Below are 25,420 nucleotides of genomic sequence, written 5' to 3' on the forward strand. Positions count from 1 at the left end.
AGCATGCCTAATAGCTAACAGCTAGTAAAACTATCCAGATTATCCAAGGCCTGGCTGAGACCAGCTGGAGACAAACTCGCTATATTAGCAAGCGGTAAGACCTTAAGGACAGCCGATGTGTGAAATTTTCGATTGCCGTGGTATACGATGAAGTACGCAAACTCACCCTCATCAGACTCTGTAAGAGCACATTCTTTTCACAAAATATAGGTTGTGTCGTACCTGCATCATCAGACAAAAACTCTCGTTAAATCTATCAAGGTCAGTTACCGGCAGCACAATTACTGTAACCATCTGCCAGTCTATTGGAGCCCGATTTACTAATAGCGACATTGCGGTGGCTCTAACGGTCCATGAAAACAGCAACATCTGCCTCAACCTCATTACCGTCGTGCGGACGATCGAAGTTTAAAGACTGTGTGTCTGTGCAAGTTGCTTGCACGCTGTCCTGTAATCAGGGGTTATTAATTAAAGTTATGCAATGTCAAAGGCGCATTATTCGTCGTGTCTGTGTCTCTCCTTGGAATATGGACTGTGCAATCCATGGAAGTGGCTCATCCGATTAGCTGTGGGGGCCAAGAAGCACGACATCATTTTTATCCTGTTGACAGCATTACTCAGTACCATCGTGGACATTGTATATTTGATGAATGAACGATTTTCCATCTCCAAGAAAGTTCTCAGAATCATCCTATACGAATGGGACAAGTACTAGGTGGTCAAGACAGAGATCCGCGCAAGCGTGCAATGGAGCACGCTGATCCATCTCTCGATTAGGTGGCTAAAATAATGGGCTTATACACCAAGTAAACAACGTAGGACTATGAGCGAGCAAAGAGACTACAGTTATACAGTAGGATGTGAATAGAGGGCGCGTTAGCTTTGATAACACAGCATATCGCTCGTGGGTCAGAACGATGACGGATTGGCCCCAACACTCAGTCTGCTTTTAATTATATTCTACACATTGTTTGCACTTTTCTCAATAAATTTCAGGATGTTGTTTCCTTAACTATGCAAGGTTCATTTTTACAAAAGCTTTGTTTCGAAGTTATAATAAATAATCTTATGTTCAACGATGTTTTTTCTTGCCGTTGATTGAAATATAGATTACTTTATTTTCTTAACGAAACTCTTGTTGAAGTCAGGATAAGTAATCAATGTAATACTCAAGAGGCAAAATATTCACAAGTGTTGGCTAAATAATAAATACAATAAAATCGACATCCAAAACATAGCTCTCACATTAGTCAAACAATATTTAAGCACAGATAATTTTGCATGCCGTCATCCTGCTGACATATCGCAATATTGTGTACAAACACTTAATTAGCATGAGCTTAACATGTTTATCAGATACGTTGCACGCAGTTATAATTCACTCAAGTTATACTTTATTGTCCTTCATTTTTACATCCATCCATACATATCACATCCTGATTGAGAAACAAAGTTTGCAAATATACACCTCACATACATACATGCATACATACACACACACACTTACGTACGTACGTACGTACATACATACATACATACATACATACATACATACATGCATGCATACATACATAAATACATACATACACTCACACATACACATACATACATACGTACGTACGTACACGTACGTACATACATGCATACATACATACATACATACTCAACAAGAGTAGACAATAAAGCCTACCATAACAGGGTACCGAGTTGCATTCCCGTATATTATAACTTTGACCCTCGCAATCTGAATTCACGCCAGTGTTACACGTTCTTTCTCGTGTCTGGAAACCGCCACCGCAACTGTGTGAGCAAACCGACCACAACGACCAAGGAGTCCATGCTTAAAAATAATCTAAGAATATAATCTGTATTATAATTACTCATTAACAGTGCAATTGACAGCTTATGAGTCATTGTTTTCCTGTACAAATTTTAAAATTATAACCATCGGTGGATTGTTAGCTACTATTTCTTACAACTATTTCATGTCTATTTTGAATTTAATATATGAATTTGACCATAGACGCACAGTTTATATAATGGCAGCTAAACTATCGAAGGCTTCTAAAAAATTTGTATCTTGAAAAATATTTTTCCTCCTTCCCTAACAGGAGAAATGCTACAATTTCCTTGTCGTTTTAAAGTTAGGCATATGTGACAATTTTAATAATAATAATTAAATTATATATATATATATATATATATATATATATATATATATATATATATATATATATATATGGTATAGTTCACGTGTTCTATATGTATAATACAAATGGCAAAATAAATATAATATCTGTAAGAAAGAAATTGAGGCATTGTAAGTTTTATTTATCGACTGCGATCCTATTGTTCACGAGTAGGTAACAATCATTGCAAGGACTTGATCTAATTATTCCTTGTACAATAATAATATATCCGCTTCAGAACGTTTCTAAGACTATCATATGAGGGACGAAATGGTTATGACAATACTCCAATAACTTTATCCATCAAACATGTTCTACAATGCATCAATGTTATTTATTGTTTAAAGGAATGCATCGTATCACCAAACAGATGGGCAAAGGAAGAATAAGCAACCTGTCCTCAGTAGTTCGACAAACCTGTCGCGTCTCAAGTACAATTTACGATATAATTCAGTTATTAACCTCTACTCATAATTCTGTACATAAATGTTTGATGATGAAGTAGGTAACGTGCCAAGAAAACATACCAGGACAAGATCTCATATTACAAATATCCATCTCGTAGTGTGGACCATCACAATCTGATATCACTCCTGACTGGCATGACCTTCCTCGTGCTCTCAGTCCGTCACCGCAAGTATGCGAGCATACGGACCATAGTGACCAAGGATTCCAAACTGATATGTAGTAGAGACAAATATATTTAATGCACAAAATTACCTACCTTAAGTAAAAAAAAATAACAACCGCCTAAAATGATTATGAATTAATTATATACCATACTTTGGTCATTCGTGTCTCAGTTATCTATGGCTTTCAACAAATCATCATCAGCGTCAGCATCATCATCTGTGTCAATCTATGTTTTGTCAATCTTTGATCAGAATACGAAAAAAAAAACAAATAATAAATGAACAAATCCAGATGAAAATAGTTCCTTATATCCAATATGTGAATCATCATTTCGCAATATGTGATTCATAATTGCACCATTTTCCTAAGGAAATCAAACACGACAAAAATTTATTAATCACATCATGTTTGCATTGAACTACTCGGAAATGTGAAATATATACCGTAAACAAAATATTAAAGGATCTAGATATATGAAAAGAATAAATAGATCGTGTGCGTGTGCCACAATTGGGCGGCAATGTCTAACGGACCATCATACATTTGTTGCAATATCATGAAAACATATATTTTAAAAGAACATAGGAAGAGTGGTCCACGTAATGTAACTATGATTAATAATTTGAAATTGAAATCAAATATAGGATTATCATACTGAATATGATTCATATGATAATTCTGATGCATTTATTTACATTAGGGGCTGAATAAGGTTACCTTTTTGTGGTTTTCCCTCTCTTGTGTATACTAGATATAGACAATTTGGATCTCGTTAATTAAGCCAGAGTACACAGGCATAGAATACTTGGTGCATTCATTCCTAAGAGATCGATAAGAGCTAAATTGACTCGTATTACCAGAGCAAGGTCCCAAATTGCACACAGTCACTTCATAGTTTTGCCCAGGGCAATCTGAGGTCACTCCAGTATTACAACCTCGTCCTCTTGCTTGAGCTCCTTCTCGACAACTGGTAGAGCATGCAGACCATGGAGACCAAGGATTCCAAACTAGAAAATATAATTATTCCATAAATATGTAGAGGGTTTGCCAAGAGTTTATTTAACACCATTCTTTACATTCTTTGTGTGTGTGTGTGTGTGTGTGAATATCCATTCATTCATGCACACACACACATACACACACAAATATATAACATTATTATCAAAAACATTTCCAATCCATATTACAAATTATAATGCCTTTGTGAACAGTTATTTCTTGAATGAATGTTACACAAAAAGACTATATTAAACACTTATTTTCATTAGTTACGTTGTTTGTATCACCAACATATTTAAAACATTTAATGTTTCCTTTGTGTCAATTATATGAAATATATTCTTAGTATTTTTGACATAGAAACATTTGCTTCAATTTTTGTGCAAACGCTTTTATTGTTTACTGAATGTTAACACTTTCAGAATGAATCGTGTATCAAGCTTTGTGAGATAATCGCGAGACTGCGATAAGAGCTGTCATATGGCTGTGTAAGGTTTTATGAAGGTACGGAAATATATTAGTAACATACCGGCATTTTGGTTTGTTACCAAAAATCTTTCTTTTTCAGATTTTTCTTGCTTCTGAACAATCATAGAGCTTCCTAAGATCAAAATTCAAAGAAAAACGAATAAGTAATTCTGACTGATAATTGTTGTCAGGTATCAGTTGATTTTAAAAAGATAATGTCTAGCAGTCAAGCTAATATAATTAACTTTCAAAAACATTTCATGCATGCTAGTACACAAGTGAGGAAGACACTCAAGTCGTTTTTCGGATAACAATTTTGATGCATCAAGGTTTGAAAACTTAATCTAGATTCTTCAGATCATTTTTAAGGTGGCTCACAAACTGTACACATAACAAATTGGACAAAGATATGTAGCCCGTTGTGAAACTGATATATTCCTCATTTATGTATCAAATAGGGTATATATAAAGCATGGCTACTGCAGAAGATAACACTGGTAGAGTATAAATTACCCATGTTTATACTGAAAATTGTTTGAACATACGTATTGTAAATGGTATTGTTAAGTGTAAACATCTACTAAGGCGCAGGTAATCTCCAAGCGAAAGATTTCAAAGTTGTTCGCAATACTTCGGCAAACATTTCAATTAAGCAATGATCTTTATTTCGACATTATCAATTACTAAAGAGAAATTTGTTTTGAATAAATCACTAAAACATAAGCCGACGTCATACAATACAACTGTTTCTAACATTGCTGACTTAACAGCATCGTGTCTAATCATAATTAGTATAATTCAGGTACGAATGTACTTACTGTGACTTTGATAGTTGTATCCCTCCGTCATATTTGTGAACAATTCGAGAACAAGTGTTGCAGCTAAAATAAAGTTCATGAAGCATATTTATCCAAGCCATAGAACGCCACGTTTCTTCCTAAATCAACACGACGAGCTAGGATGACTGTTAGGGAGGACGTGGCTTAAAAAGCCTAACATGTAAAACTATATTTACTAGTACAGACCATAAAACAAAGTCAACCATTTTTCTCCCTAAATTGAAAGTAAATTTGCTTTTAAAACTGAAATACGTATTGATTTGTATCTCATAACAGGCATTTCATAACTTGTGTATCTCACTGTGCCTTATTAAAATGGAAAGAAATACATATACCTGTACATGTCCTCATCAACTAATGTTACATTGATAGCCTATCGGGTGAATACTACTACATGTAGATGACGGAATCTATTATGATTTAATATCACCGATACGGTTCAAAAATGAGCTCATTAAATGAGTTCTCTTTCAATCAACAATAAAGTGATTACCATAATTAAGAGAGCTTTTCTAAAGGCATATTGTAAAATCTCAAATCTCTACTTGTATTATTAAATACGTCATGTTGTCAGCAAATAAAAAATAGTATTTTGTTTGACTTCGATAAAGCTAATACAGAATGAATCCCAACAACCATCATCCAGATTATTGTATTTATTACCACTTTAAAAGGGAACGATCATTGACAATGTGCATAGTGATTTATTCAATATATGAATTGCATACTTACAAATCATACAAACTAATCTGAGGAAGTCCATGTTCCTTTCTTGAGGTCAAACCATACACAAGTTTTTACAAATAGGTCAGTAACATAGACCTAGAGATATCTTGAAATCTTATCAGGTCTCGTCAAGATTGCGAGAAATCCGAAGCATCTTATCGACTTTTATGTTATATATAGTCACGTAGAACAACAATGGAGTGATTCACTCAACATAACATCCTATACGAGGGAAGACAGCTCAATAACTCAAGAATACTCCAATGAGAATGAAGATGAGTATTACAGTCCAAATAGGCATGCTCCTATACACATTGAACCTGGATATTCGTTTGAATCGTCTTGATATGACTTATACGACTATCCTCCGCGGTCTGACAAGGGTCTCTGCGTTACACACGTCTCTACAGCACCCAACTATGCCTGAAGGTCCCGTCGAAAAATGACAACCGCCTTATACTACTCCCGGGCTATCACACGTTTATAACAGCAACAGATTTGTAAACATAAGCTTGTTTACAGTTTTGGTGTATCAGTAGAGAACTCGGCTATATACATTACATATGGCCCCGTTCGGAAACTAAATGTCAGCCTTGAACGTTTCCAATTATTTTGATAACTATAACATTCAATGGTAGACAGCACATCCGAAACTTTTTTCGTACTTAATGTTATGTTTCTTGCAAGGCGAGACTCCAGTTTGAAGTCGTTGTGCGCATTCGTGACTTTAACCTCTGTAGCATTTTGTTGGTCGTCTCAATAAAAATCTCCTGGCATAAAATTTATTTTCAAACCCACTGAACATCCAATAATATTGCCAACCATTCCTTCTCCGTAACAGCGTAAGACTGCCTGCGCGGTATGAGTATTTTCCGAAGGAAACTATCGGATGTCCCTCATCAGTAAATTCCGGAAATGAAACATATCACGTGCCTCAGTTGCAAACATCTAGTCTCCAGACATTTGGATACAACTGCATGTGTTTCTTATCTCATCTTGGAGCTTCTCAAAAGCAAAGTATACGCACCAGTCCAGGTACCTTAGCATGTTTGAATTTTGAAGTTAAATCACAGAGGTGAGGGACTGCATCGTCTAAACCATCCGTGATCAATGTTCGATAGAATCAAAACGTTTCTAGGAATGACACTATTTTCTTTTTATTTTAGGAGTAGCATTTCTTCAAATAGCATCGAATTTGTATGTGTGTCTGATTTTACCTCAGCCGCTAATGAGGTCCAGGAATTCAAGTTAGTGAGCTGCAATAAATTATTTACATGCTTTATCTCTTAGGTCAACGTATCGGAGGGCTAGTAAAACGGCTTCAATGCGAACTAAACGTCGGTCTAAGAGTTCCTAAATATGACTGTCATCAGTAAGTATATTCATGAATTCTGATGAATTGCCTAACACGTTGTACTTGAGACGTACAAATGTGGCCCATTTGCTGACCATACCAAACGGCATTTAGTAAATCAAATGACGTTATAAACGGACTATTTCCTTTTGTGTTGTTCATCCAACAGAATTGGACAACAATTGGAGACATTTTTAAGTTTAAATTTAGCTTTAAAAATATGGAATTTAATTTCCTTGAGTAATGAGCATGATAAATTCCCTTACTGGTATTTAGTTGAAGTACAAATGTTCGAGAGGATCACGTGACATGTGAAAACTATTTGTAAGCTTTAATAGTATATTTAAAATCCAAATTCTATTAATAACATAGGGGCCCCGAGTGGCCGACTGGTCTAAAGCGCTCTCCGTTACGGAGCATTGCCATCTTACATCTGTCTGCGTGGGTTCGAGTCTCGGATTCGGCTAATGTGGGTATGTGAGAAAGCTTGCCAGTAGCTTCTCGTGGGTCGGTGGTTCTTTCTGGGGTTTTCCCGGGTCCTTTCTCCACCATTAATAATGACCGTCATGTATAGCCTATCATGTGCTGAAAAATGTCGTTAAACTCTACAACAACAACAACAAAAATTATTAATAAAATATAAAATATTTTTTCATATGCCTCGATCTATGTTTTGACAACTGCTCAAAATGGATATTACCATCATGACCATCATTTTACTAGAATATTATTTTAAGACTTTCATTTATTGGCTATATTGGAAATGTATAGCTTTTACACATTAATTAGTATATTGTATAAGATTATCATCAATGTATTAGTCAACATAAAGTTACTTCCCTTGAAACTTTGTTACCTGAAATAATCGCAATTGCCATTCATGGATTTGAACAATACAATTTCTATTATTTATCTTTACATTTTTATTTTCACTTTAACATTTTTTATTTTACTATTCAGTGTTTCTTGAACAGTAATTTGTTTTAATATAGACAGAAGCATTAGTAGTGTTTCTTTCCTGACTTAAGTGGATTATTTTAGGTGCACATATAAAACGCATGTAAGTATGAACGACGGAAATTTTTTTTATCAAAGTATTAGAGTTATGTAAATTTTAGTTGTTTTTTTTTTTTTTTTTGTTTTTTTTGTTCTTCATTCTTGATAACGCCACATGACGTTATAGGGTCGACCGATCAATTATGAAATTCATACCTTGCCACCAAACTATAGGGATACTGAACTGAACTCACATGGAAAGACAATGTATCTCAGCAACAAAAAAAAACTTTTTTTAACAGGGAAGAATCTTTCTGCCTTCATGCGATAATTTAAACATGGATCACATAGGGAGGAACGTACTCATAAAACTCCTTGCATGGGATTTTTCGCTGAGCTTGCTCTTCATACAGATGAGACATTTTGTATAATTATATTGAACAGTATTGGTCGTATTTAGAAGTATGTATGATGTGTTGCTGGACAAATCGTTTCCTTCATTTAAATCTCAAACTTACCCTTTACGGTCAGTGTTGATAATATTTCATTATCATCACCATCATCATGATCATTATCATCATTTAGTGACTATACCAATTCTAATTTACCTTTTTGTGTCTTGTTTTTTAACAGACCAATGAAAGTGACTGAATACGTTGAACCTTTCAATTTCCTATAATTGGCTCTTTTGTACTGAATTCTTTATTTGTTGTATTTTTACAGAGGCTTGTTTATTGCGTTATCTTTGCTACCACAGTAGTTTAGTGTCCTACATTATTTATATTATGCGGACAATGGTATGCCTGATGTATAACTTAGTTCCAATATAGCACCTTCTAATTGTTTTAATGTGTACAGCTTTGTTATGATAGGGGTTGTATCATAACCTTCTGGTCATTGCTTACTATGATAAGGGATTACTCATAAGTTAAGAAATGTCTTTGCCTATGGTTGTTAGTGATCAGTGCATGCCGATTGTTTGCAAGTGGAAAAAGAGTGTAATAGTAGATGTTGACTTTGCATAGATTCAGATCTTTATTTTTAAAATTGTTCAAACGGAATTGGATAAATGTAGAGTTTTCTTAAATCTACCACTTTAAATTTATGCAATGTTTCAATTTTAACTACAGTGAGAATATTTTAAAAGTAAAGTTAGCCTACTCTACAACTACATCGTCCTAAATAATGCCTTTTCCGGTTCTAACTCCTCTTTCTATCAGTTTTTGAATCCTTATCCATGTTTTTCTATATTTGTCCACACCGTTATCTATTTCTTTAAGTTTGTTTGTTCCATCTTTTCCCGAATTAATGAATATGTCAAAAGCAAATAATATCCCGTAGATTTCAAAACAAACTCTGTTATTCTCTTTCTGCAGTTTTACACCTTCCTCTCTTGCTATTTATTACCTCTACTCTACCAAGTACAGGAATGTGTTCGCTATGCCACAATGTCATCAAGATCGACGTACGTATAAATGGATGAACCCTATTAATTATTTTGTGAATAGGACATTTTATTACTGGTAATGTGAAGAATTGAGTCATATAATGCCCATGTGTCTATATATATGCATTTATTTGTCATTATTTAATGAGGAGATTTTTACTTGTATTTTATAAATTTTGTTTTATTGATTGTGAGGCACTTTTATGGAGCAAGGGTGGAGGTTGCAAATGAAACTTGAGAATATGTCCATGACCATAATCAGTTTTTTTCGAACCAATTTTACTATTTGTATGCAATTTATATAGGAAAATGTTTGACCTCAAGGCTTGCATTATGAGCCGTGCTTAGTTGTATTTAACGTTAATTTATGTGTTATCCAATTCATCACTGTTCTTTATGTTTATGCGCGTATTGCTTTAATTAAGGAACTTTGCATTTGCATTCCACTTGTTATGTTAAATATCGTTTGTTCCATCTCATTCAATGTGATTCGTGTCCGTTCACCAATATTTTCTTGATGTTCTTATAAATTAAAGGGAACAATTTTCAGAAAAACGCTTGTGTTTACATTTTGTTATATCTGGACAGTAGACCAGAGTTTGTGTTTAAAGATTCAGGTTATACACAGAAACAGTAAACGCACTTTACAACTTTTCTGTAATGCATGTTTGCTCATTTGTGCAGTCCAAACTGGTCAGTTATTGATATAATATTTTGCATATGTTGCAATGGAAGTTTTCATTAAATGAACGAAATTAATGTATTTACTTTATTTATGCTTTATAAGGTTCTTCAATCACCATGCTACTTTTAAGCACAACATTTTCATTGATTTTGTTTCACACAATCCACCTTTGTATGATCCACAATAAATGTTAATGGAGCATCTGATCTCTACTACTTACGACTACTCATGTATATATATATATATATATATATATATATATATATATATATATATATATATATATATAGACACACACAGCTGTCTCTATTATACCTTTTTCTTTGTTTGTATTGGGTATGTGCGTGGTGCATTACCGTAAATGTAATAATTTTATGAGGACAGTGCGCTTTTTCCATTAACTACAATAAATATTCCGTTATAGTGAAATAGCACCTGGTCAATAACATAATATCCCTTCACTTATTTTATTTCTTAGATATGTATATGCACTATATATACATGCTTACGTAAGCTTTGGTTCCTTAGTTGCTAAGCACACGATAGTATATCGATCAAACCACATTAAACTTTGTTATCCTATGTGTTAAGAGTTTTTGTTGATTTAACACGATGTAATCATCTGAAACAGAATAGCTGCAAATTTATATTTTTTGATAAAACTTTAGATGCCAGGATGCATCCTTAACGTTGATAAAATGAAAATAATAGTAGCTAGAAGATATAGTCGTGGTACTAAAGGTGGAATGTTGTACTGGACTAAAGATTTTCTTTAGAATTAAAACAACATATTTCACCCAATTCGCTCGAAATTTAGTTGTAGGCCTGCGAATAATCAGAGCATAATATCAACAACTGGTCTAATTCTTAACAAACTCGGTTTCCTTTAGATGATTAATTCTATTATAACAACCATCTTTTGCAAAGCAGTATTTGTAAATGAAATCAAAATTATACGGGGTGTCTTGATTGAAGTTCTTACATCATTCATTGTCAGGGTAATTTTGGCAACAGTCATTTACACACTCATCATGCATGATTTAGACATCATTCATTGTCAGGGTAGTTTTGGCAACAGTCATTTACACACTCATCATGCATGATTTAGACATCATTCATTGTCAGGGTAGTTTTGGCAACAGTCATTTACACACTCATCATGCATGATTTAGACATCATTCATTGTCAGGGTAGTTTTGGCAACAGTCATTTACATACTCATCATGCATGATTTAGAATGCTATCCCTTTGCTTTGTCGTTCAAACTCGTAAGTATTAATTATAGAGATAGGATGCCTATGCAAGTATTGTTTCCTGTAATAATAACGCAAATAATACTTAACAGTGCATGCAGATGGTAGCGTTTAAAATCATAATTATCAACACCAATACCGTCATTAATATCATCATCATAGTCGTCGTCATTGAAGATTAGAGAGATGAAAACAAAAAGAATACCATATTTTTGTCCTAGACCTAATATTGATTCTGAGAAAATTATTTTCATTTCAAATGATAAAGAATTTATAGTCTGATGAAAAGCGTGAATAGATAGATAATCAACCCTATTTTATTCATTGCCTGGTTGTAATAATTGATGGTCAAAAATAATGGCGACAGTGCAGGGACACGACTCTGTATGTACCTGTTCCTGGATGTAAATATGTCGGTGTGTTTGTGTAATAAATACACAATCTGTGTCTAAAAATGAAATCTTCTACTTGTTGGCCTCTGGCACTTTGGCACCGAGTAGAACAAATGGAGCGGGCAGTTGTTAAACAAGGCTGTATAATTCATTTGGTAGTAGCTTGGTGGTCGGTGGTATATAAAAAGAACAAGCGGAAATCACTGGATGTTAAGTAACACAGCAATTACATGCAAATTTGTGTTTAAGAGAATGCGTCTATGAGGGCCCCTATTGTTCACAACAACGGAGACTTCTCCTGAAGCCCTGTCAACGTTTTAGAGTAGGTAGGATTAAGTAAAATGATAACGAAATCAAAAAGTATTTTCGAAAGACTTTGCTATTAATTGAAACACGAAAAATTAAAAAATACATCTAAACATTTTCAACGTGTGCATCCCTCCTTTACGAAAACAAATATCACTTCAATGGAACTCTTGCATGGTGGTAGCTATGTAGTTGTTCATAATGGTGTTGTTGCTGTCGACATTACAAATAAAAGAAATCACTTTTGCTTACTATTTCGCCTACCATTAAATAAAATGGTTCAAAATTATTTAACAACATTCTTCACATACCTTCTTCAAAAAATTCCCATATATGAGAAATGATATTGTAGAAATGATCAACCAAAGAAATGCAACAAATGAACGTTTGAGAATTTTGTTTAATTCAATTCCTATAGATGATCACAAGGGTATGTCATAATGTTAGTTTCAGTATTGGACAATTGTACTATTTGAAGATACCATGATTTTAACTAATCTTTCTACATCAACATGAGGTAGATCATGTTGGTCCGATTCATCCTGTAAAAGCTTTCTGAAGTTTGATAAACTGGAATTAAATGTCCAAAACAACACAAACAAGAAAACTGTCTGCATGGTGTTCAGATATTTACTGTGTATTGATGTAATATGCAACATTGCACTGTAAACAATAACGCACAAGACGTTGAACAAAATTCACATGCTAGTGCATGATTCCAGAACATGAAAAGGTCAAAGTCACTTTGATCTTAAAAATGGGAATAATGCTCCTAATGACACCTTTGATAACAAGAAATATTATTTTACAGTTAGAAATATCCAAAATACAGCAAAGCTCAAATGTTACACAAGGCGGATGCAGTTGAAATATAGGTAACAGTAACCTTATTTTGACTGAATGGTGTGATACTCTCCATGTCACAGTGTGCACATCAAAAGATATGACTCTTAAATCAACATTGTCTGACGCAACTGTAAGTATACAGTACAGGTACTATTAATTTAACTGATGCAGACACACAAATAAACACTGTCATTGTCCAATCATGTTCCCTCATCCGAAAAGAAATGTCACTTCCATTTAATTCTTACTCGATGGAGTTTGGTTGATATTCACTGGTGTTGTACTTGCTTTCCATGTGCCAGCTAAAAGTAAAAGAAATAAGTTTTAGAAATATAATATTAAGATTATTTTGGTTAGAGACTTTGGTCAATCATTAAATAATATAAGAAACATTTTAAAAAATCAGAAAGAAACCTTTAAGTTTTTTTTTGGCCAGCCGGTTAACATATGTAATGAATATCTGAATTTTTGCAAAAACAGATTTTAATATCCCGATATGAATATTTACATGCATATATCGCCAAAGGTTGATAGGAAAGACAAATTATGACAATTACGCTCCTATCGTCTGCCATACACGATCTCAAAGGGAATCTGCAACGTTAGTTTTAGAACTGGAGAAATATACTAATTAAAAGATAGCACTTTCATTTATTAATCGTTCTAAATCAACAAGAGAGGGCAAAGTTTTGGATAGTTTTAATCTATGAAAATTTCTGAAGCTTTATAAATGGAGTCATACAAAATGTTATCTGTGCCATGACCGATTTCCATAGTTTTCCTTTGTCAGAATGGACCGCTTCAGTTGCCTAGTGGTCAGAGCATACGCCTCGGATGCGGGAGGTCGTGGGTTCGATCCCCGGACGAGTCATACCAAAGACTTATAAAAATGGTACAAACAGCTGCCTCGCTTGGCGCTCAACATTAAGAGGTTAGTTAGGACCTATTGGCCTGGTGTCAAGATAATGTGACTGGGTGAAACATCATGCTACATGTCTGCGGCATGATGTCCCATTGCTAGACAACACTATGAACTGCCACACTGCAGACATCATAGCGATATGAGTGAAAAATTGTTATAGTTACTTTAAAAATCCAAATCACATTACATCACTCTTGTCAGAATGGTGTTCTGCTTTTCGTGGTGCATTTGTGTAACAAACTAAATAATCAAATGCTGTATGTCATTGTTACTGCAACAAGAAACAACTATCATTCCTGTCATGCTTCTCGTGATATATTAACATAACAACAAATATGAGTCTGCAGGTATACCTAGTTTTACTGACTGGTGTAACACTTCTCATGGAACATGCACATAAATAATGTAAAGTGTATAATCTGAATTGTATTAAACCTTAAAGTTGAATGCATTGAGCATTAAACTTTTATCACATTCAAGCCAGAAAAGTCTTTGTGAAGGGTAACTTTAACCTTTCTTATTTTCTCCCCCACCTCCCATGTCAGTGTTAAAACTTGAAAGGCTAGAATTTATAACTCATTGAGATTGACCAAAGCATTGCTACACTGTCCTGAGAAAGTAAACATATGAGCTATCAACCATAAACTCTTGATAGGAACCCATGTCAAATTATCATTTTAAAAGGAAATTTTGATATGCATAACAGATTCTATGCTGTATGAAATCTGACAGAAAAAACGATTATCTTGGGGTAGTTTCGGAACAATGCTTACGATTGGGCAAAGTATATTAAGGCGTACACTTTGAAAATAATGTAAACTAAAAGTGACGACCGTAGTCGAAATTCTTTAGTCTAAAATTTCAGTGAGTGGCTCCGATGAAGCCTAAAAAGAATAGAGCTTTTCTCGTTAAAAAATAAAAGAGACGAGGTGGCCGTCTTGTGAGAAAAAGAGGGTTTAGTGCTTGGACGCACAATTTCTGAAAGAGAACAGCATTATGGTAGGCAATTTTAACTTCCCACGTAATTTTCTTTTGATTATTTGTTTTATGCAAATGTGTTTCACATGACTAGGATTCATATTATGTATCGTTTATTCTATTTCACGGAAATCTGTTGATGCTTGAGTTGTTATGCAATTTATCTCTTTAATTTTACAGTTACGAGTTAATCGATAGCATTGACGATTGCATGCTATCCACGTTTTCATATGTGTAGGATTTCATAGGGTTATATGAAATAATTTTCTTTGTCTGTTAAGACGATACTCATTATCGTGAGTTAACGATAATCGCATATTTATATTTGATTATGTAATGTGTAAATAATCTTGTAAGTTAGGGATTGCTGTGAGCTAGAATTTTGTGAATTTTATGCAATAGTAATCGGGCATGTGGTAGAGTAGGTATTGAGATACGGTAGCGATCGTTACACTGCTAACGTGCTAACTATGGCTGGTCGTTGTGAAGCAAGGGTGATGTTCTATCGGATTAGTTCAAAATTTATGCAGTGTGGATAGCTAGTCTGCTTCTGAGTATTGTAAAAGAAGGGAATTTTATGAACATGTAGAAAGTGGCAATTAAGTCCTTTAAGGAACAGCTTTCTGGAGAGAGACGGGACAGTCTTAAGACGGAAGTCTGAAAGAAAGAAGTGTCGAGGTCAGAATAAGGGACTAGGAAGTACAGGAAGAGGTGAAGAGTAGAGAATAGGAAGGCTCGAGGAAACAGGAAAACGTGATACATTATCAAGAGAGAAAGGTGACGCAATCAATCGTGGACATTGCGCTCTTATCACCACTCTTTATTATAATGAAATAAATCCAAATTAGACACTACTATTAAATTATTTTGACATAATTTAGATTGAATATGAATTGCCGCTATTAATTTGTTTCAAAGAATTTGTTATTTTTCTTGTCTAATGCGGCTCGTATTACATTATTTCTTCCCAATTTTCTCTCTCTCTGTCGAAATTATATCGTCCACTCCCACCAGGCTATAATATCGAGGGATGTCATCCACGAGATCACGCCTGCCAAATCCAATTAACCACCCCTCTTATTAAGAAGGCAACGTTACATATATATATATATATATATATATATATATATATATATATATATATATATATATATATATATATATATATATATGTGTGTGTGTGTGTGTGTGTGTGTGTGTGGCTCTCCAATCAACAGTGTCATATGCAAATAATTAACCGCAAAGCGCTGGTTTGTGAGTTTTCAGTGCAGTTTCGGGATGAAATTATATGATATGGAGATTGAAGCACCATTGATGGGATACCTTGCACTTGATTTGTACACGAAAAGGAAAATAACGCATGAACAATGACAATCGAGCTCCTTCCCTACATTAAATCTTACTTCAGGGTGGCAGGAGTCTTGTTCTAATTTGTGGTGTTGCTGCTGTCCACATGTCATGATGCTTTAACTACTGGCTTTCTAGGATACGTGACTAAAAGCAAAAGCTGAAGAGAGCGAATGGAGGTGATGTGCTTTTAACAGTGACCATGGTTTAACTGAATGAAGTAACACTCCACATGACAGATGCATATACACACGTAGGTGACTCTGCTATTTACAGTAGATGATACAGTGACCTCAATCCAACGCCAGACCAATTAAAAAACCGGTCGTAATACAAAGATAACCACCGAACGATTAGTTACGGATCTTACAAATTAAGTTCTTTGCTGATGGATGTATTACGCATTACGAAACATTTCCCTAATTCCTGTGTCTCAGTAAGCATAGTGTCCGCGACAACTTCACAAACGCAATGCTTAACCACAATGTTGACACCAGATCGAAGGACTGGCGACATCATGAGATTTGAAACCGTAATTGTTTTGCAGTTAGGCGTAGAATCACTTTTGCGAGATATTTGATCATTGAAGGAGAAAGAAGGCAAATATTGTGTAATGGATGAACAATTGTTCCCTCACAACACCACTTGCATAGATAAGACCTGAATATTGCAATAGAAAAGGTGTCTTACGTTTCGCTATTTTTTAATTTGGAGATTGTGTTAGAAAAAAATATCGATTTCCCTAACCTGAAGGTCTTAGATATTCTCTTAATACTGATTTCATAGAATCACCAATTTTATCAGATATATAATTAGAACGATTATCTTAGCGTTTTTACGCTTTTGAGTAAGATCAATTTTGAATGCAATTATAATATGGAAAGAAGGTTATATAAAATGAAAGATATGGGTGGCTCCTTTGTCAGTAATATATTATAAGACCTCTCAGAAAATAAACCTTGTATAGACAACACAAGCTAATATTAAAATGAAAAACAAAATTTTTATTAAATTGTAACGTTACACTTGTAACTTTGACAATTATCTGGAACAATCGAGAAAATATGAGCGTGTTTAACAGTTTAGTATCAATCCATCGCCATTTAGATTACCCGCTTGTATCAAAATCAGGGTGAAGCATGAAAGCTTTTATTATTAATGCATGTTTTATCGCAGTTCGTTGTCAACATATCCACAATTGCTACGAATGCACTGAACATAGAGATTATTGATTCCAATATCCATATCAAAATATTTGCATATTAGTAGTCTGACTGTATATTGTCCCAAATAAAATACTACCGTTTAATTCAGGTTACTGCAATTTGTTTCAAACTTTCGGGTGAAATAACTTTATATTCGTAACGAAACATCATTTTCAGAAGACAATGAAATTGATTGATTAAAAAAAACGAGACAAGCAGATATATGTATTTTCAAAGCGTGCCCCACCCATTCACCAATCCAAATTGGAAATAACACTTACATTTAATTCTTACTCTTTTTATATGGTGCTTGCGTTCGAATCTTATCCATGGTTATGGGATTTTGTCAACACGACAGCTTAAAGAAATCCTCTGCTTTGAATTCTGGATTTAGATAATTTATTACATATGAAAATTCGAGGAGAATTCGATTCAATAGTGTTGCTGTCATTAAATAATAATTCGTAACGACACATGCTTAGATAGGAATTCTGTTCAATATGCTGCTGATTATAAATGCGTAGATTGTCGTACAGCGAAAGATCAGGTTCCATTAGCAAAAAAGGTCTTAGACATTCGCTCAATACTGATTTTATAGAATCATCAATTTTGTCAGCGATATAATTATAAAGGTTAAATTTTTATTTTGTAAGCTTTCTGTGTTACAGGAATGCTGGATATCACTTATAGTATAAGATAGTACTAGACCACTCAGCTAATGTAGGCTGTATAAATAACAGAATCAAATATTAACTTGAAAAAAATAAACCATCTAAAACGTTTGCAAACATGTTCGTGAAGGAGTAACAATAACACTCTCAACATCGGCATTATCGGATTTCATAGATTTCTTTTTCTTCATGGTTTTGTGCTCTTCCTTGCATGTATGCATTATGTTACATCCCTCTGTATGCAATGGTGTCCAAGAAACTGACATACTAGAACATGCCACTTGAGTATGAAATATGTCACGAATAGTAGGATCTCAATGAGGAAAGCAATTCTCATCAGTCATTTCGATATTAAGAACGTAGATTTGGAAGTTAATAGTGTCTCACACACTAAGTTACACGCAAATGTATCAATGAGCGGATGCAGATGAAATATAGGACACTGACCTTGTTTTGACTGAATGGTGTAATACTCTTCATACACACACATGACTCTACAATCAGTGTTTAACAAAATGACCTAAACGGAACGCTTGATCAATAGACGCCGATCTAAATCTAAAGGTATGCACTAACTATAAAATAACTTCCTAATAGCCTAGTTTCTCGCTGATAGAACTAGTTCGCAGGATTAAACATTTCCATACCAATGTCAGTTTCAAAAATCAAAGAAAATTACCAAATCACAATGTGCCACTACCGTTTTGACATCCGATCGACTGACAAATGGCGTTAACACTTTTGAAAAGCCGTAATAACTTTGCAATGTGCCTAAGATAACTTGAGTTCGATATATTATTATGTCCTTACGGTTTAGACTATGTAGCAGGAAAGAGCAAAACCAGCAATTATTGTATGGTTTAAAAATATAAATTTATTCCCTAAAGTAAAGACACTTACGCTTGGTTTGAATTCCTACAATTCCTAAATTATTCTATGAATTCCTTGTAATCAGGATGTGCTCCAATGGTATCCCGAATGAATACTATAATGCGCTAAGGGGATAACACAACTCTTTTAAAATCTAAATGTTTTTATTCTAATTAAAGGTATATCCAAAGAATATCGTGTCCGACTAATTAATTTGAATGTTTTACGGTACATTCAACAATATCAAAATATCCACGTTTTTTAATAATTTTACAATAATCCAGTACACAGTATTGTCATCTCAAAATAAATGTACAAGTTTTACTATTCCAACAATGATTATGAATTTAAAATTAGAAATCACCGTTCTACATGTACATTTTAAAAGATTGATGTTAATTCTTAAGAAACGATGCTTAAAAGTCATATAATACAATAATATCATTTCATCTAACAAGGCAGTAGCTAAATGCAAAATTACTAGAATATGACTATTGGCTTTTAAATGAATAACGTGAAATTCTGAAACAATTTTGATGTTAACAACTGCTGTTCGAGTGTTAAAAAATCAAAACCTATGATAGTTTGACTTTTCTACAGTACAAATGTCCTCAATTGATCACCTGATAATGGACCATCCACCTTGAGATTTATTATTGAAATTAACACTTTATTTTATACATGTATTAACCTATTAGGACACAACAAATTGATAGCATCTTAGAATTAAAAATGTCATTGAAAAAATTACTCTCAAACAGTATATTATAAATAACATACATGATCTATATATACTTAGCAAAACAAAATCAAGGAGAAAGCCAGCAAATATGGTCTCATTCACAAACTCATGTTCCTTCATATCACGATTTGCATTAACAAGAAATCTGTTCTTCCATATAAACGGTTTCCTTCGTGTTGCTGTCATTAAAGATACTTGATGTCTGTCATACAGATAAAGATTAATATCTCTTACTAAATAGTCTCGGATATTTGCTTCGAACTGATTTTATAGTGTCCTCATTTTTGTCGGAAATAAAATCACATTTCATTAAGTTTTCTATACTACGTGAATGTTCCGTATCTAATGTAGTGTAAGATGTTATAGGAACTAAATCTTACCCAATACCCCTTGCATAAACAACGTAATCCAATTAGGAAAGGAAAAATACGTTTCGGTGTCAATCTATCAATGTATTTTACCCGCCCTTGTCAAAGGGCAGGGATAGGCACGAAATCTCTGATATTAATGCTTATTTAATTGTAGTAAATCATCAACAGATGCAAGACTCAAATGGATGCACAGACATTGGAGACAAGAGATTCGAATGTCCAATATCAAACAATTTCCACGGACAATGTTGGAATATCCTAACTCCAAATCAAAATATGCATCGAATCTCGTAGATTTGAGGTATACCACCATGTCGGCCAATTCTGCACGTCGAGTAATTATGCGCAACCATACGTAATTTCTGTAAACATTGTATCAAGTGTTATTTTTTTTCCAAGAATCCATTTTGTATCCAGAAAGAACGATCGTAATTTAATTAGGAAAGGTGACATTCATAAAGTGTACAAAAATATTCCACATTTCGACACGAATTGCATATAAAAATGTGATTAGATTTCTAAATGTCAACATGAAGACCCACTCCATGACCTTCTTGAACCTGTAACCCAGAATATCCTATTTACTATGTATCTGTTAGAATCATACAAATAAATACATTATATAAAAGATGGAAATGTATACCATAAACATCTCTGCATCTTAATCCAAGTTTCCAGCTTTGCAAGAAGTTGTCCCATACGTACAAAATCGTCTGTTACACGTCAGCTTGTTACTAGGACGGGATTCTCACGACATTTTACGGCTTATAGTCTGTTTCTAAATTCTTTATTAATGTTTCCCTATAAAGTAGACGTTGTAAACACATTACACCGTGTTCGTTGTTGTTTCTCTTCCACATAATAGCTTATTTTTTTAAAAAGGTTGAACTTTACTATTGTTTTACAAGCTCGGTTTAGTTGGCTTACTATCGCTTGCTATTTATTGGCAATGTTACATTGAATTTTGAAAAACTAGCTATAAACCTGACCTAACTACTCGACTTAACTGCTGACAGAAACAGTCCATAGTAATGTATTTCATTTATATAGCCCGATGGATAAACATAAAATCTTTTCAAAGCTGTGCGCAGAAACGGCCGACATATCGCGAGTCATGAAAACACGAGGGTGTTATCCTGTATGTCCAAAATTAATATTATTTTCAATAGAATAGTTAATGACAATTGCTTTTTTTCAAATGGTGAGCATTGCAGTATTTTATTTTCGTGAATCGGTCGAATTCCGTATACGTTTTTTTTCAGTATTGGAGACGGAAACCTTAGGTGCGCAAAAATGACCGACATCATTACTGTTTAGGATGCAATAACGTGATAATGAGATTGAACAGTCACTTCGGGTAGACCTTGCAATTAATTGATACACTGAAACGACAAATACATATACACATTCTCGAGTAGCGAACGCACCTCCAAAATTGAAATGTCACTTCCATTTAATTCATACTTCTTCGTGACTGTGTGTTTGTTCCCCTCGGCGGTGTAGTTGTTGCACCTACGAGAGAAATAAATAAATTATGGAGAGATAATATAAAAATCATTTTATCCGCCGTTTTGGTCTATCATTAAGGAATATGGAAAGACGATAACATCATATTAAAGCTATTTATGGCTCCTTCTGTAATCGACTAATATATATATATATATATATATATATATATATATATATATATATATATATAAAAGCAATATATGAAATGATTTACAAGTCACTCATTAATTTTGGAAGATAAAATATAGAAATATGGTCCACACAATTGGTACTGAAAAGAGTATGAAATAATTTAATTCCAATCATTTGTTATAACACTGTTACGATAGTTTCATAATAGACAAATGTGCTATTTTGAGGATAACTCCTTTGTTTTATTAATCATTCTAAATCAATAAGATGCTGATAATCTTTGGTCACGTCTCAGTAAAAGGTTCTGAAGTTTGGAAAAAGCCTTACACGAGAATTATATACAGCGGTATATTTGATTTATATAGCTTTCTTTTGTTTAAATGATATTCTACTTTTTATGACGCATTTATGTAACATGCTATGGTGCCCTCTACGGAATAGTACCCAAGAAACTACACTAACCAGACATGCTTGTACATGTGACTGACCCAAGAAATACGATACAATGACTTCGTTCTGAACGACGCATATAATGCACCTCGCGGTATATTTGCATGACAAGAAAAAAATTCTGGACCTAGTATTGTTCTAAACAACTATTTAAAATGCAAAGGTTACACGGGTAGAATGGGGCCGAAATATATGTAATACTGACCTTGTTTTGACTGAATATGTTCGCTAATGTGCACATACGGACATGTGTGACCCTATAATCAATGACGTCTATTAAAGTTATTACGTATATCAATAATGTGTACTTAATTTTTGTGCCTGATTGATTGTAGTGTCTATCTGATTTTAAGAAGTAAATGAGATGTTCATTTGAGTTCAAGGCCTGGGTTTTCCCTGAAATTAGTATATATAGGATTTGGTAAGCGAATATTCACTCCAGCGTCATATCAATACTTGAGAATATATGACCATGGTTTGAAAATCTGTTAACATATAATTTGAGAGGAAATATTTATTTCAATTATTTATTTTAATTACAAAGTACATATTGAACATTTGGACAAGATCACTACTTTGGGATTGTTAAGAACTCTTTCAAAGACATTCTGAATTATTTTATCAGGATAAATCAGGATATTCAAGTCAACTGGAATTCATTTGGAACAGTCTATACTTTTTAAATTGTAATAGGCCAATTTTGTTTGTTGACTTTTACGAAATTTTTTACTTTTGCCTCTTTCTGTCACATTAAGACCATAGAGTAGAAGCACTGTTACCTAAGCACAAAGACTAACCAATAGAAATCGATCAAAACCGACAGCTATGTACTGACCTATCAAATATAGGTCGATCAAATTTAAGCTAAGAATGTATTACACCTCCTGAAATATTTGCTGAAAAAGCAATTTGCCTCAGCAACAACTAGTAGATCAAATAAAGACTCCTTAATGCTGGTATGACATGTATGGACAGGCCAAATTTCCTAGTCTGTTTTAAAGCAGTAATTTTGTGGGATCCGGTTTCGGACAACGTAAGCGACAAACATTTACAAAGCCATAATGGAAAAAGCAAACAAATATTCTAGATTTAAGAACCAATGTTACCTCATAGTACCACGTGCATAGATAAGAATTAAATTGTTCCATATTAGTAATGTCTTACATTTTGCTGTTTTCAACTGCGGAAACGTTCATACTGAGAAAGATCAGGTTACCTTATCAAAAGGTTGAAGTCATTATCTTAATATTTATTTTATAGTATCATCATTTTTATTATCAAAAGGTTGAAGTCATTATCTTAATATTTATTTTATAGTATCATCATTTTTATCAGAGATATTACAAAATATTATATTTGCTTGAATTTGTCTAAATTATGTTATATCAGTAGTGAAAAGCAATAATAGTCTATGATATTATAACACCTCTCAGCCAATAAACGTTGTATAAAATCCCAATCAAATATTAATGATGAATAAATATAAAAACATTATACAATTTTAAAGTTGCAGAAACAGATAATTTCGACTAAGAGAGGCATATTTATCTCTAATCGAGCCCTTATGATAGCTTGTATCAGTGTTGGTATCAATCTATCACGATGTACATTTCACGCCTTTGTCCAAGGCAGGAACAAGCTCGAAAAGTGTCATGTTAATCAAGTATTCATATGATTCCGTCGTCAACAGATGCATCATTTCCGGGAGAAATTACATTTTGATTCAAAAAGACGACGAAACAATGCTCATAAACACTGTTCACTTGTGCTTCCCGTTTCTAGAAATAAATGTCACTTCCATTTAGTTCTTTCCTAGTCGTGGCTGGATGCTTGTTTTGAATGGGTATGAAGTTTCAGACGATTTTTGTGATCCGAGGTTTGGTCACTCATTAAAAACTACAGAAACAAACATCAAACGAGCTAAAAGCTTGCAAAGTTTCTTTATCAACATACAGACATACACGTGTAACCTCGAAAATGTCACGGGGTTAGTATGGCATATTTACCTCCAATCGAGCCAATATGAATTTGTTTTGCGTGTCGGTATCAATCTATCGTGGTGTACATTACACGCCCGTATCAAAAGCAGTTAATAGATGCACAATTTATATAAATGCATAGAACCTGGAGATAGATATTCTAATGCCCAAGATAAAAATATTGGCATATTAAAGGCTGGATTGTCCAATGTTCCAAAGAAATATTCCTCGAACGGTAGGTTTCTGCATTTTCTCTTTAATTTTAGGGTGAAATAGCATGGTATACTGGTTCGGTCAGTTTCAGTCTGCAACTACTCCTGAAGTTTGATAAAAGGAGTCACACAAAAAAAACTGTCAACAGCATAATGATTGGTTGTGCATAGCATTTTTGATCTGAATGATTGTTTGCTCTTTATAATTCATTTATATAACATGCTAAATTGCCCTGTATGGAATAGTGTCCAAGCACCTCATCCAAGCGCACTTTATATTTTATGTCACTGGAACAAGAAATGATATAATTACATTGCATGGAATATAATTTTGCAACTAGCAGTGTCTAGAATCCTGAGCTAAATGAACAAGTTTAACCTGCCGATTTAAATGAAATAAAGGCAAAAAGGACCTTGTTTTGATTGATTGGTGTAAACCTCCTAAAAACACTTGCACATACGCACATATGTGACTCAACGAATAGGGCCTTTAAAGATGACATAAACACCTAAGTACAAAGTCTCACCAATGGAAACTGATCTTACTGGAACGATAAGCACCGAGATTTAAAATACAGGTCCTAACATCGTGAAACATTTACGTACCAAGTGGTGTGTCTCAGCCAGCAATATTGGTTGAGAAAATGGTATAGATACAATACCTTACCTCGATGTTGAAATCAGATGGATGGACATGCGGACAGACAGCAGTTTTGAAGTGCCAAGCGCTAGATGAAAGCATACATTGTCACATTCATGAAGTTATGTTCCTTCATAACAACACATGCATCCATAAAGAACCAATTGTTAAATAACAAAACGGTTCAGACTTGCATTTCACACTCACTTTAAAGTATAGCCTTTTTGTAAGGACCATAAACATTATAGTCTACATTATA

The 25,420-nt window shown here is 33.9% G+C and overlaps 2 protein-coding genes across 2 annotated transcripts in view; both read right to left on the reverse strand.

The window, feature by feature from the left end:
- The window catches only part of LOC149799670 (uncharacterized), a 30,752-nt gene extending 24,193 nt beyond the window's left edge, over nt 1-6,559 (reverse strand). Inside the window, exons 1-6 of the mRNA XM_089957109.1 lie at nt 5,861-6,559; nt 5,108-5,170; nt 4,351-4,422; nt 3,680-3,829; nt 2,717-2,866; nt 1,691-1,840 (exon numbers count right to left, since the gene is read on the reverse strand). Of these exons, the coding sequence (XP_089813235.1) occupies nt 1,691-1,840; nt 2,717-2,866; nt 3,680-3,829; nt 4,351-4,422; nt 5,108-5,170; nt 5,861-5,891 (616 nt within the window). The 5' untranslated portion in view covers nt 5,892-6,559. The remainder of the gene's footprint in view (nt 1-1,690; nt 1,841-2,716; nt 2,867-3,679; nt 3,830-4,350; nt 4,423-5,107; nt 5,171-5,860) is intronic.
- A 6,119-nt stretch (nt 6,560-12,678) lies between these two features.
- LOC149799671 (uncharacterized) overlaps nt 12,679-25,420 on the reverse strand; it is a 54,848-nt gene continuing 42,106 nt past the window's right edge. The window contains exons 7-8 of the mRNA XM_089958252.1: nt 21,667-21,751; nt 12,679-13,435 (exon numbers count right to left, since the gene is read on the reverse strand). Coding sequence (XP_089814378.1) covers nt 21,693-21,751 — 59 coding nt within the window. The 3' untranslated portion in view covers nt 12,679-13,435; nt 21,667-21,692. The remainder of the gene's footprint in view (nt 13,436-21,666; nt 21,752-25,420) is intronic.

This window comes from Sinohyriopsis cumingii, chromosome 5 (assembly GCF_028554795.1).
Source record: "Sinohyriopsis cumingii isolate HCF-2022 chromosome 5, ASM2855479v2, whole genome shotgun sequence".
Lineage (NCBI taxonomy): Eukaryota > Metazoa > Mollusca > Bivalvia > Unionida > Unionidae > Sinohyriopsis > Sinohyriopsis cumingii.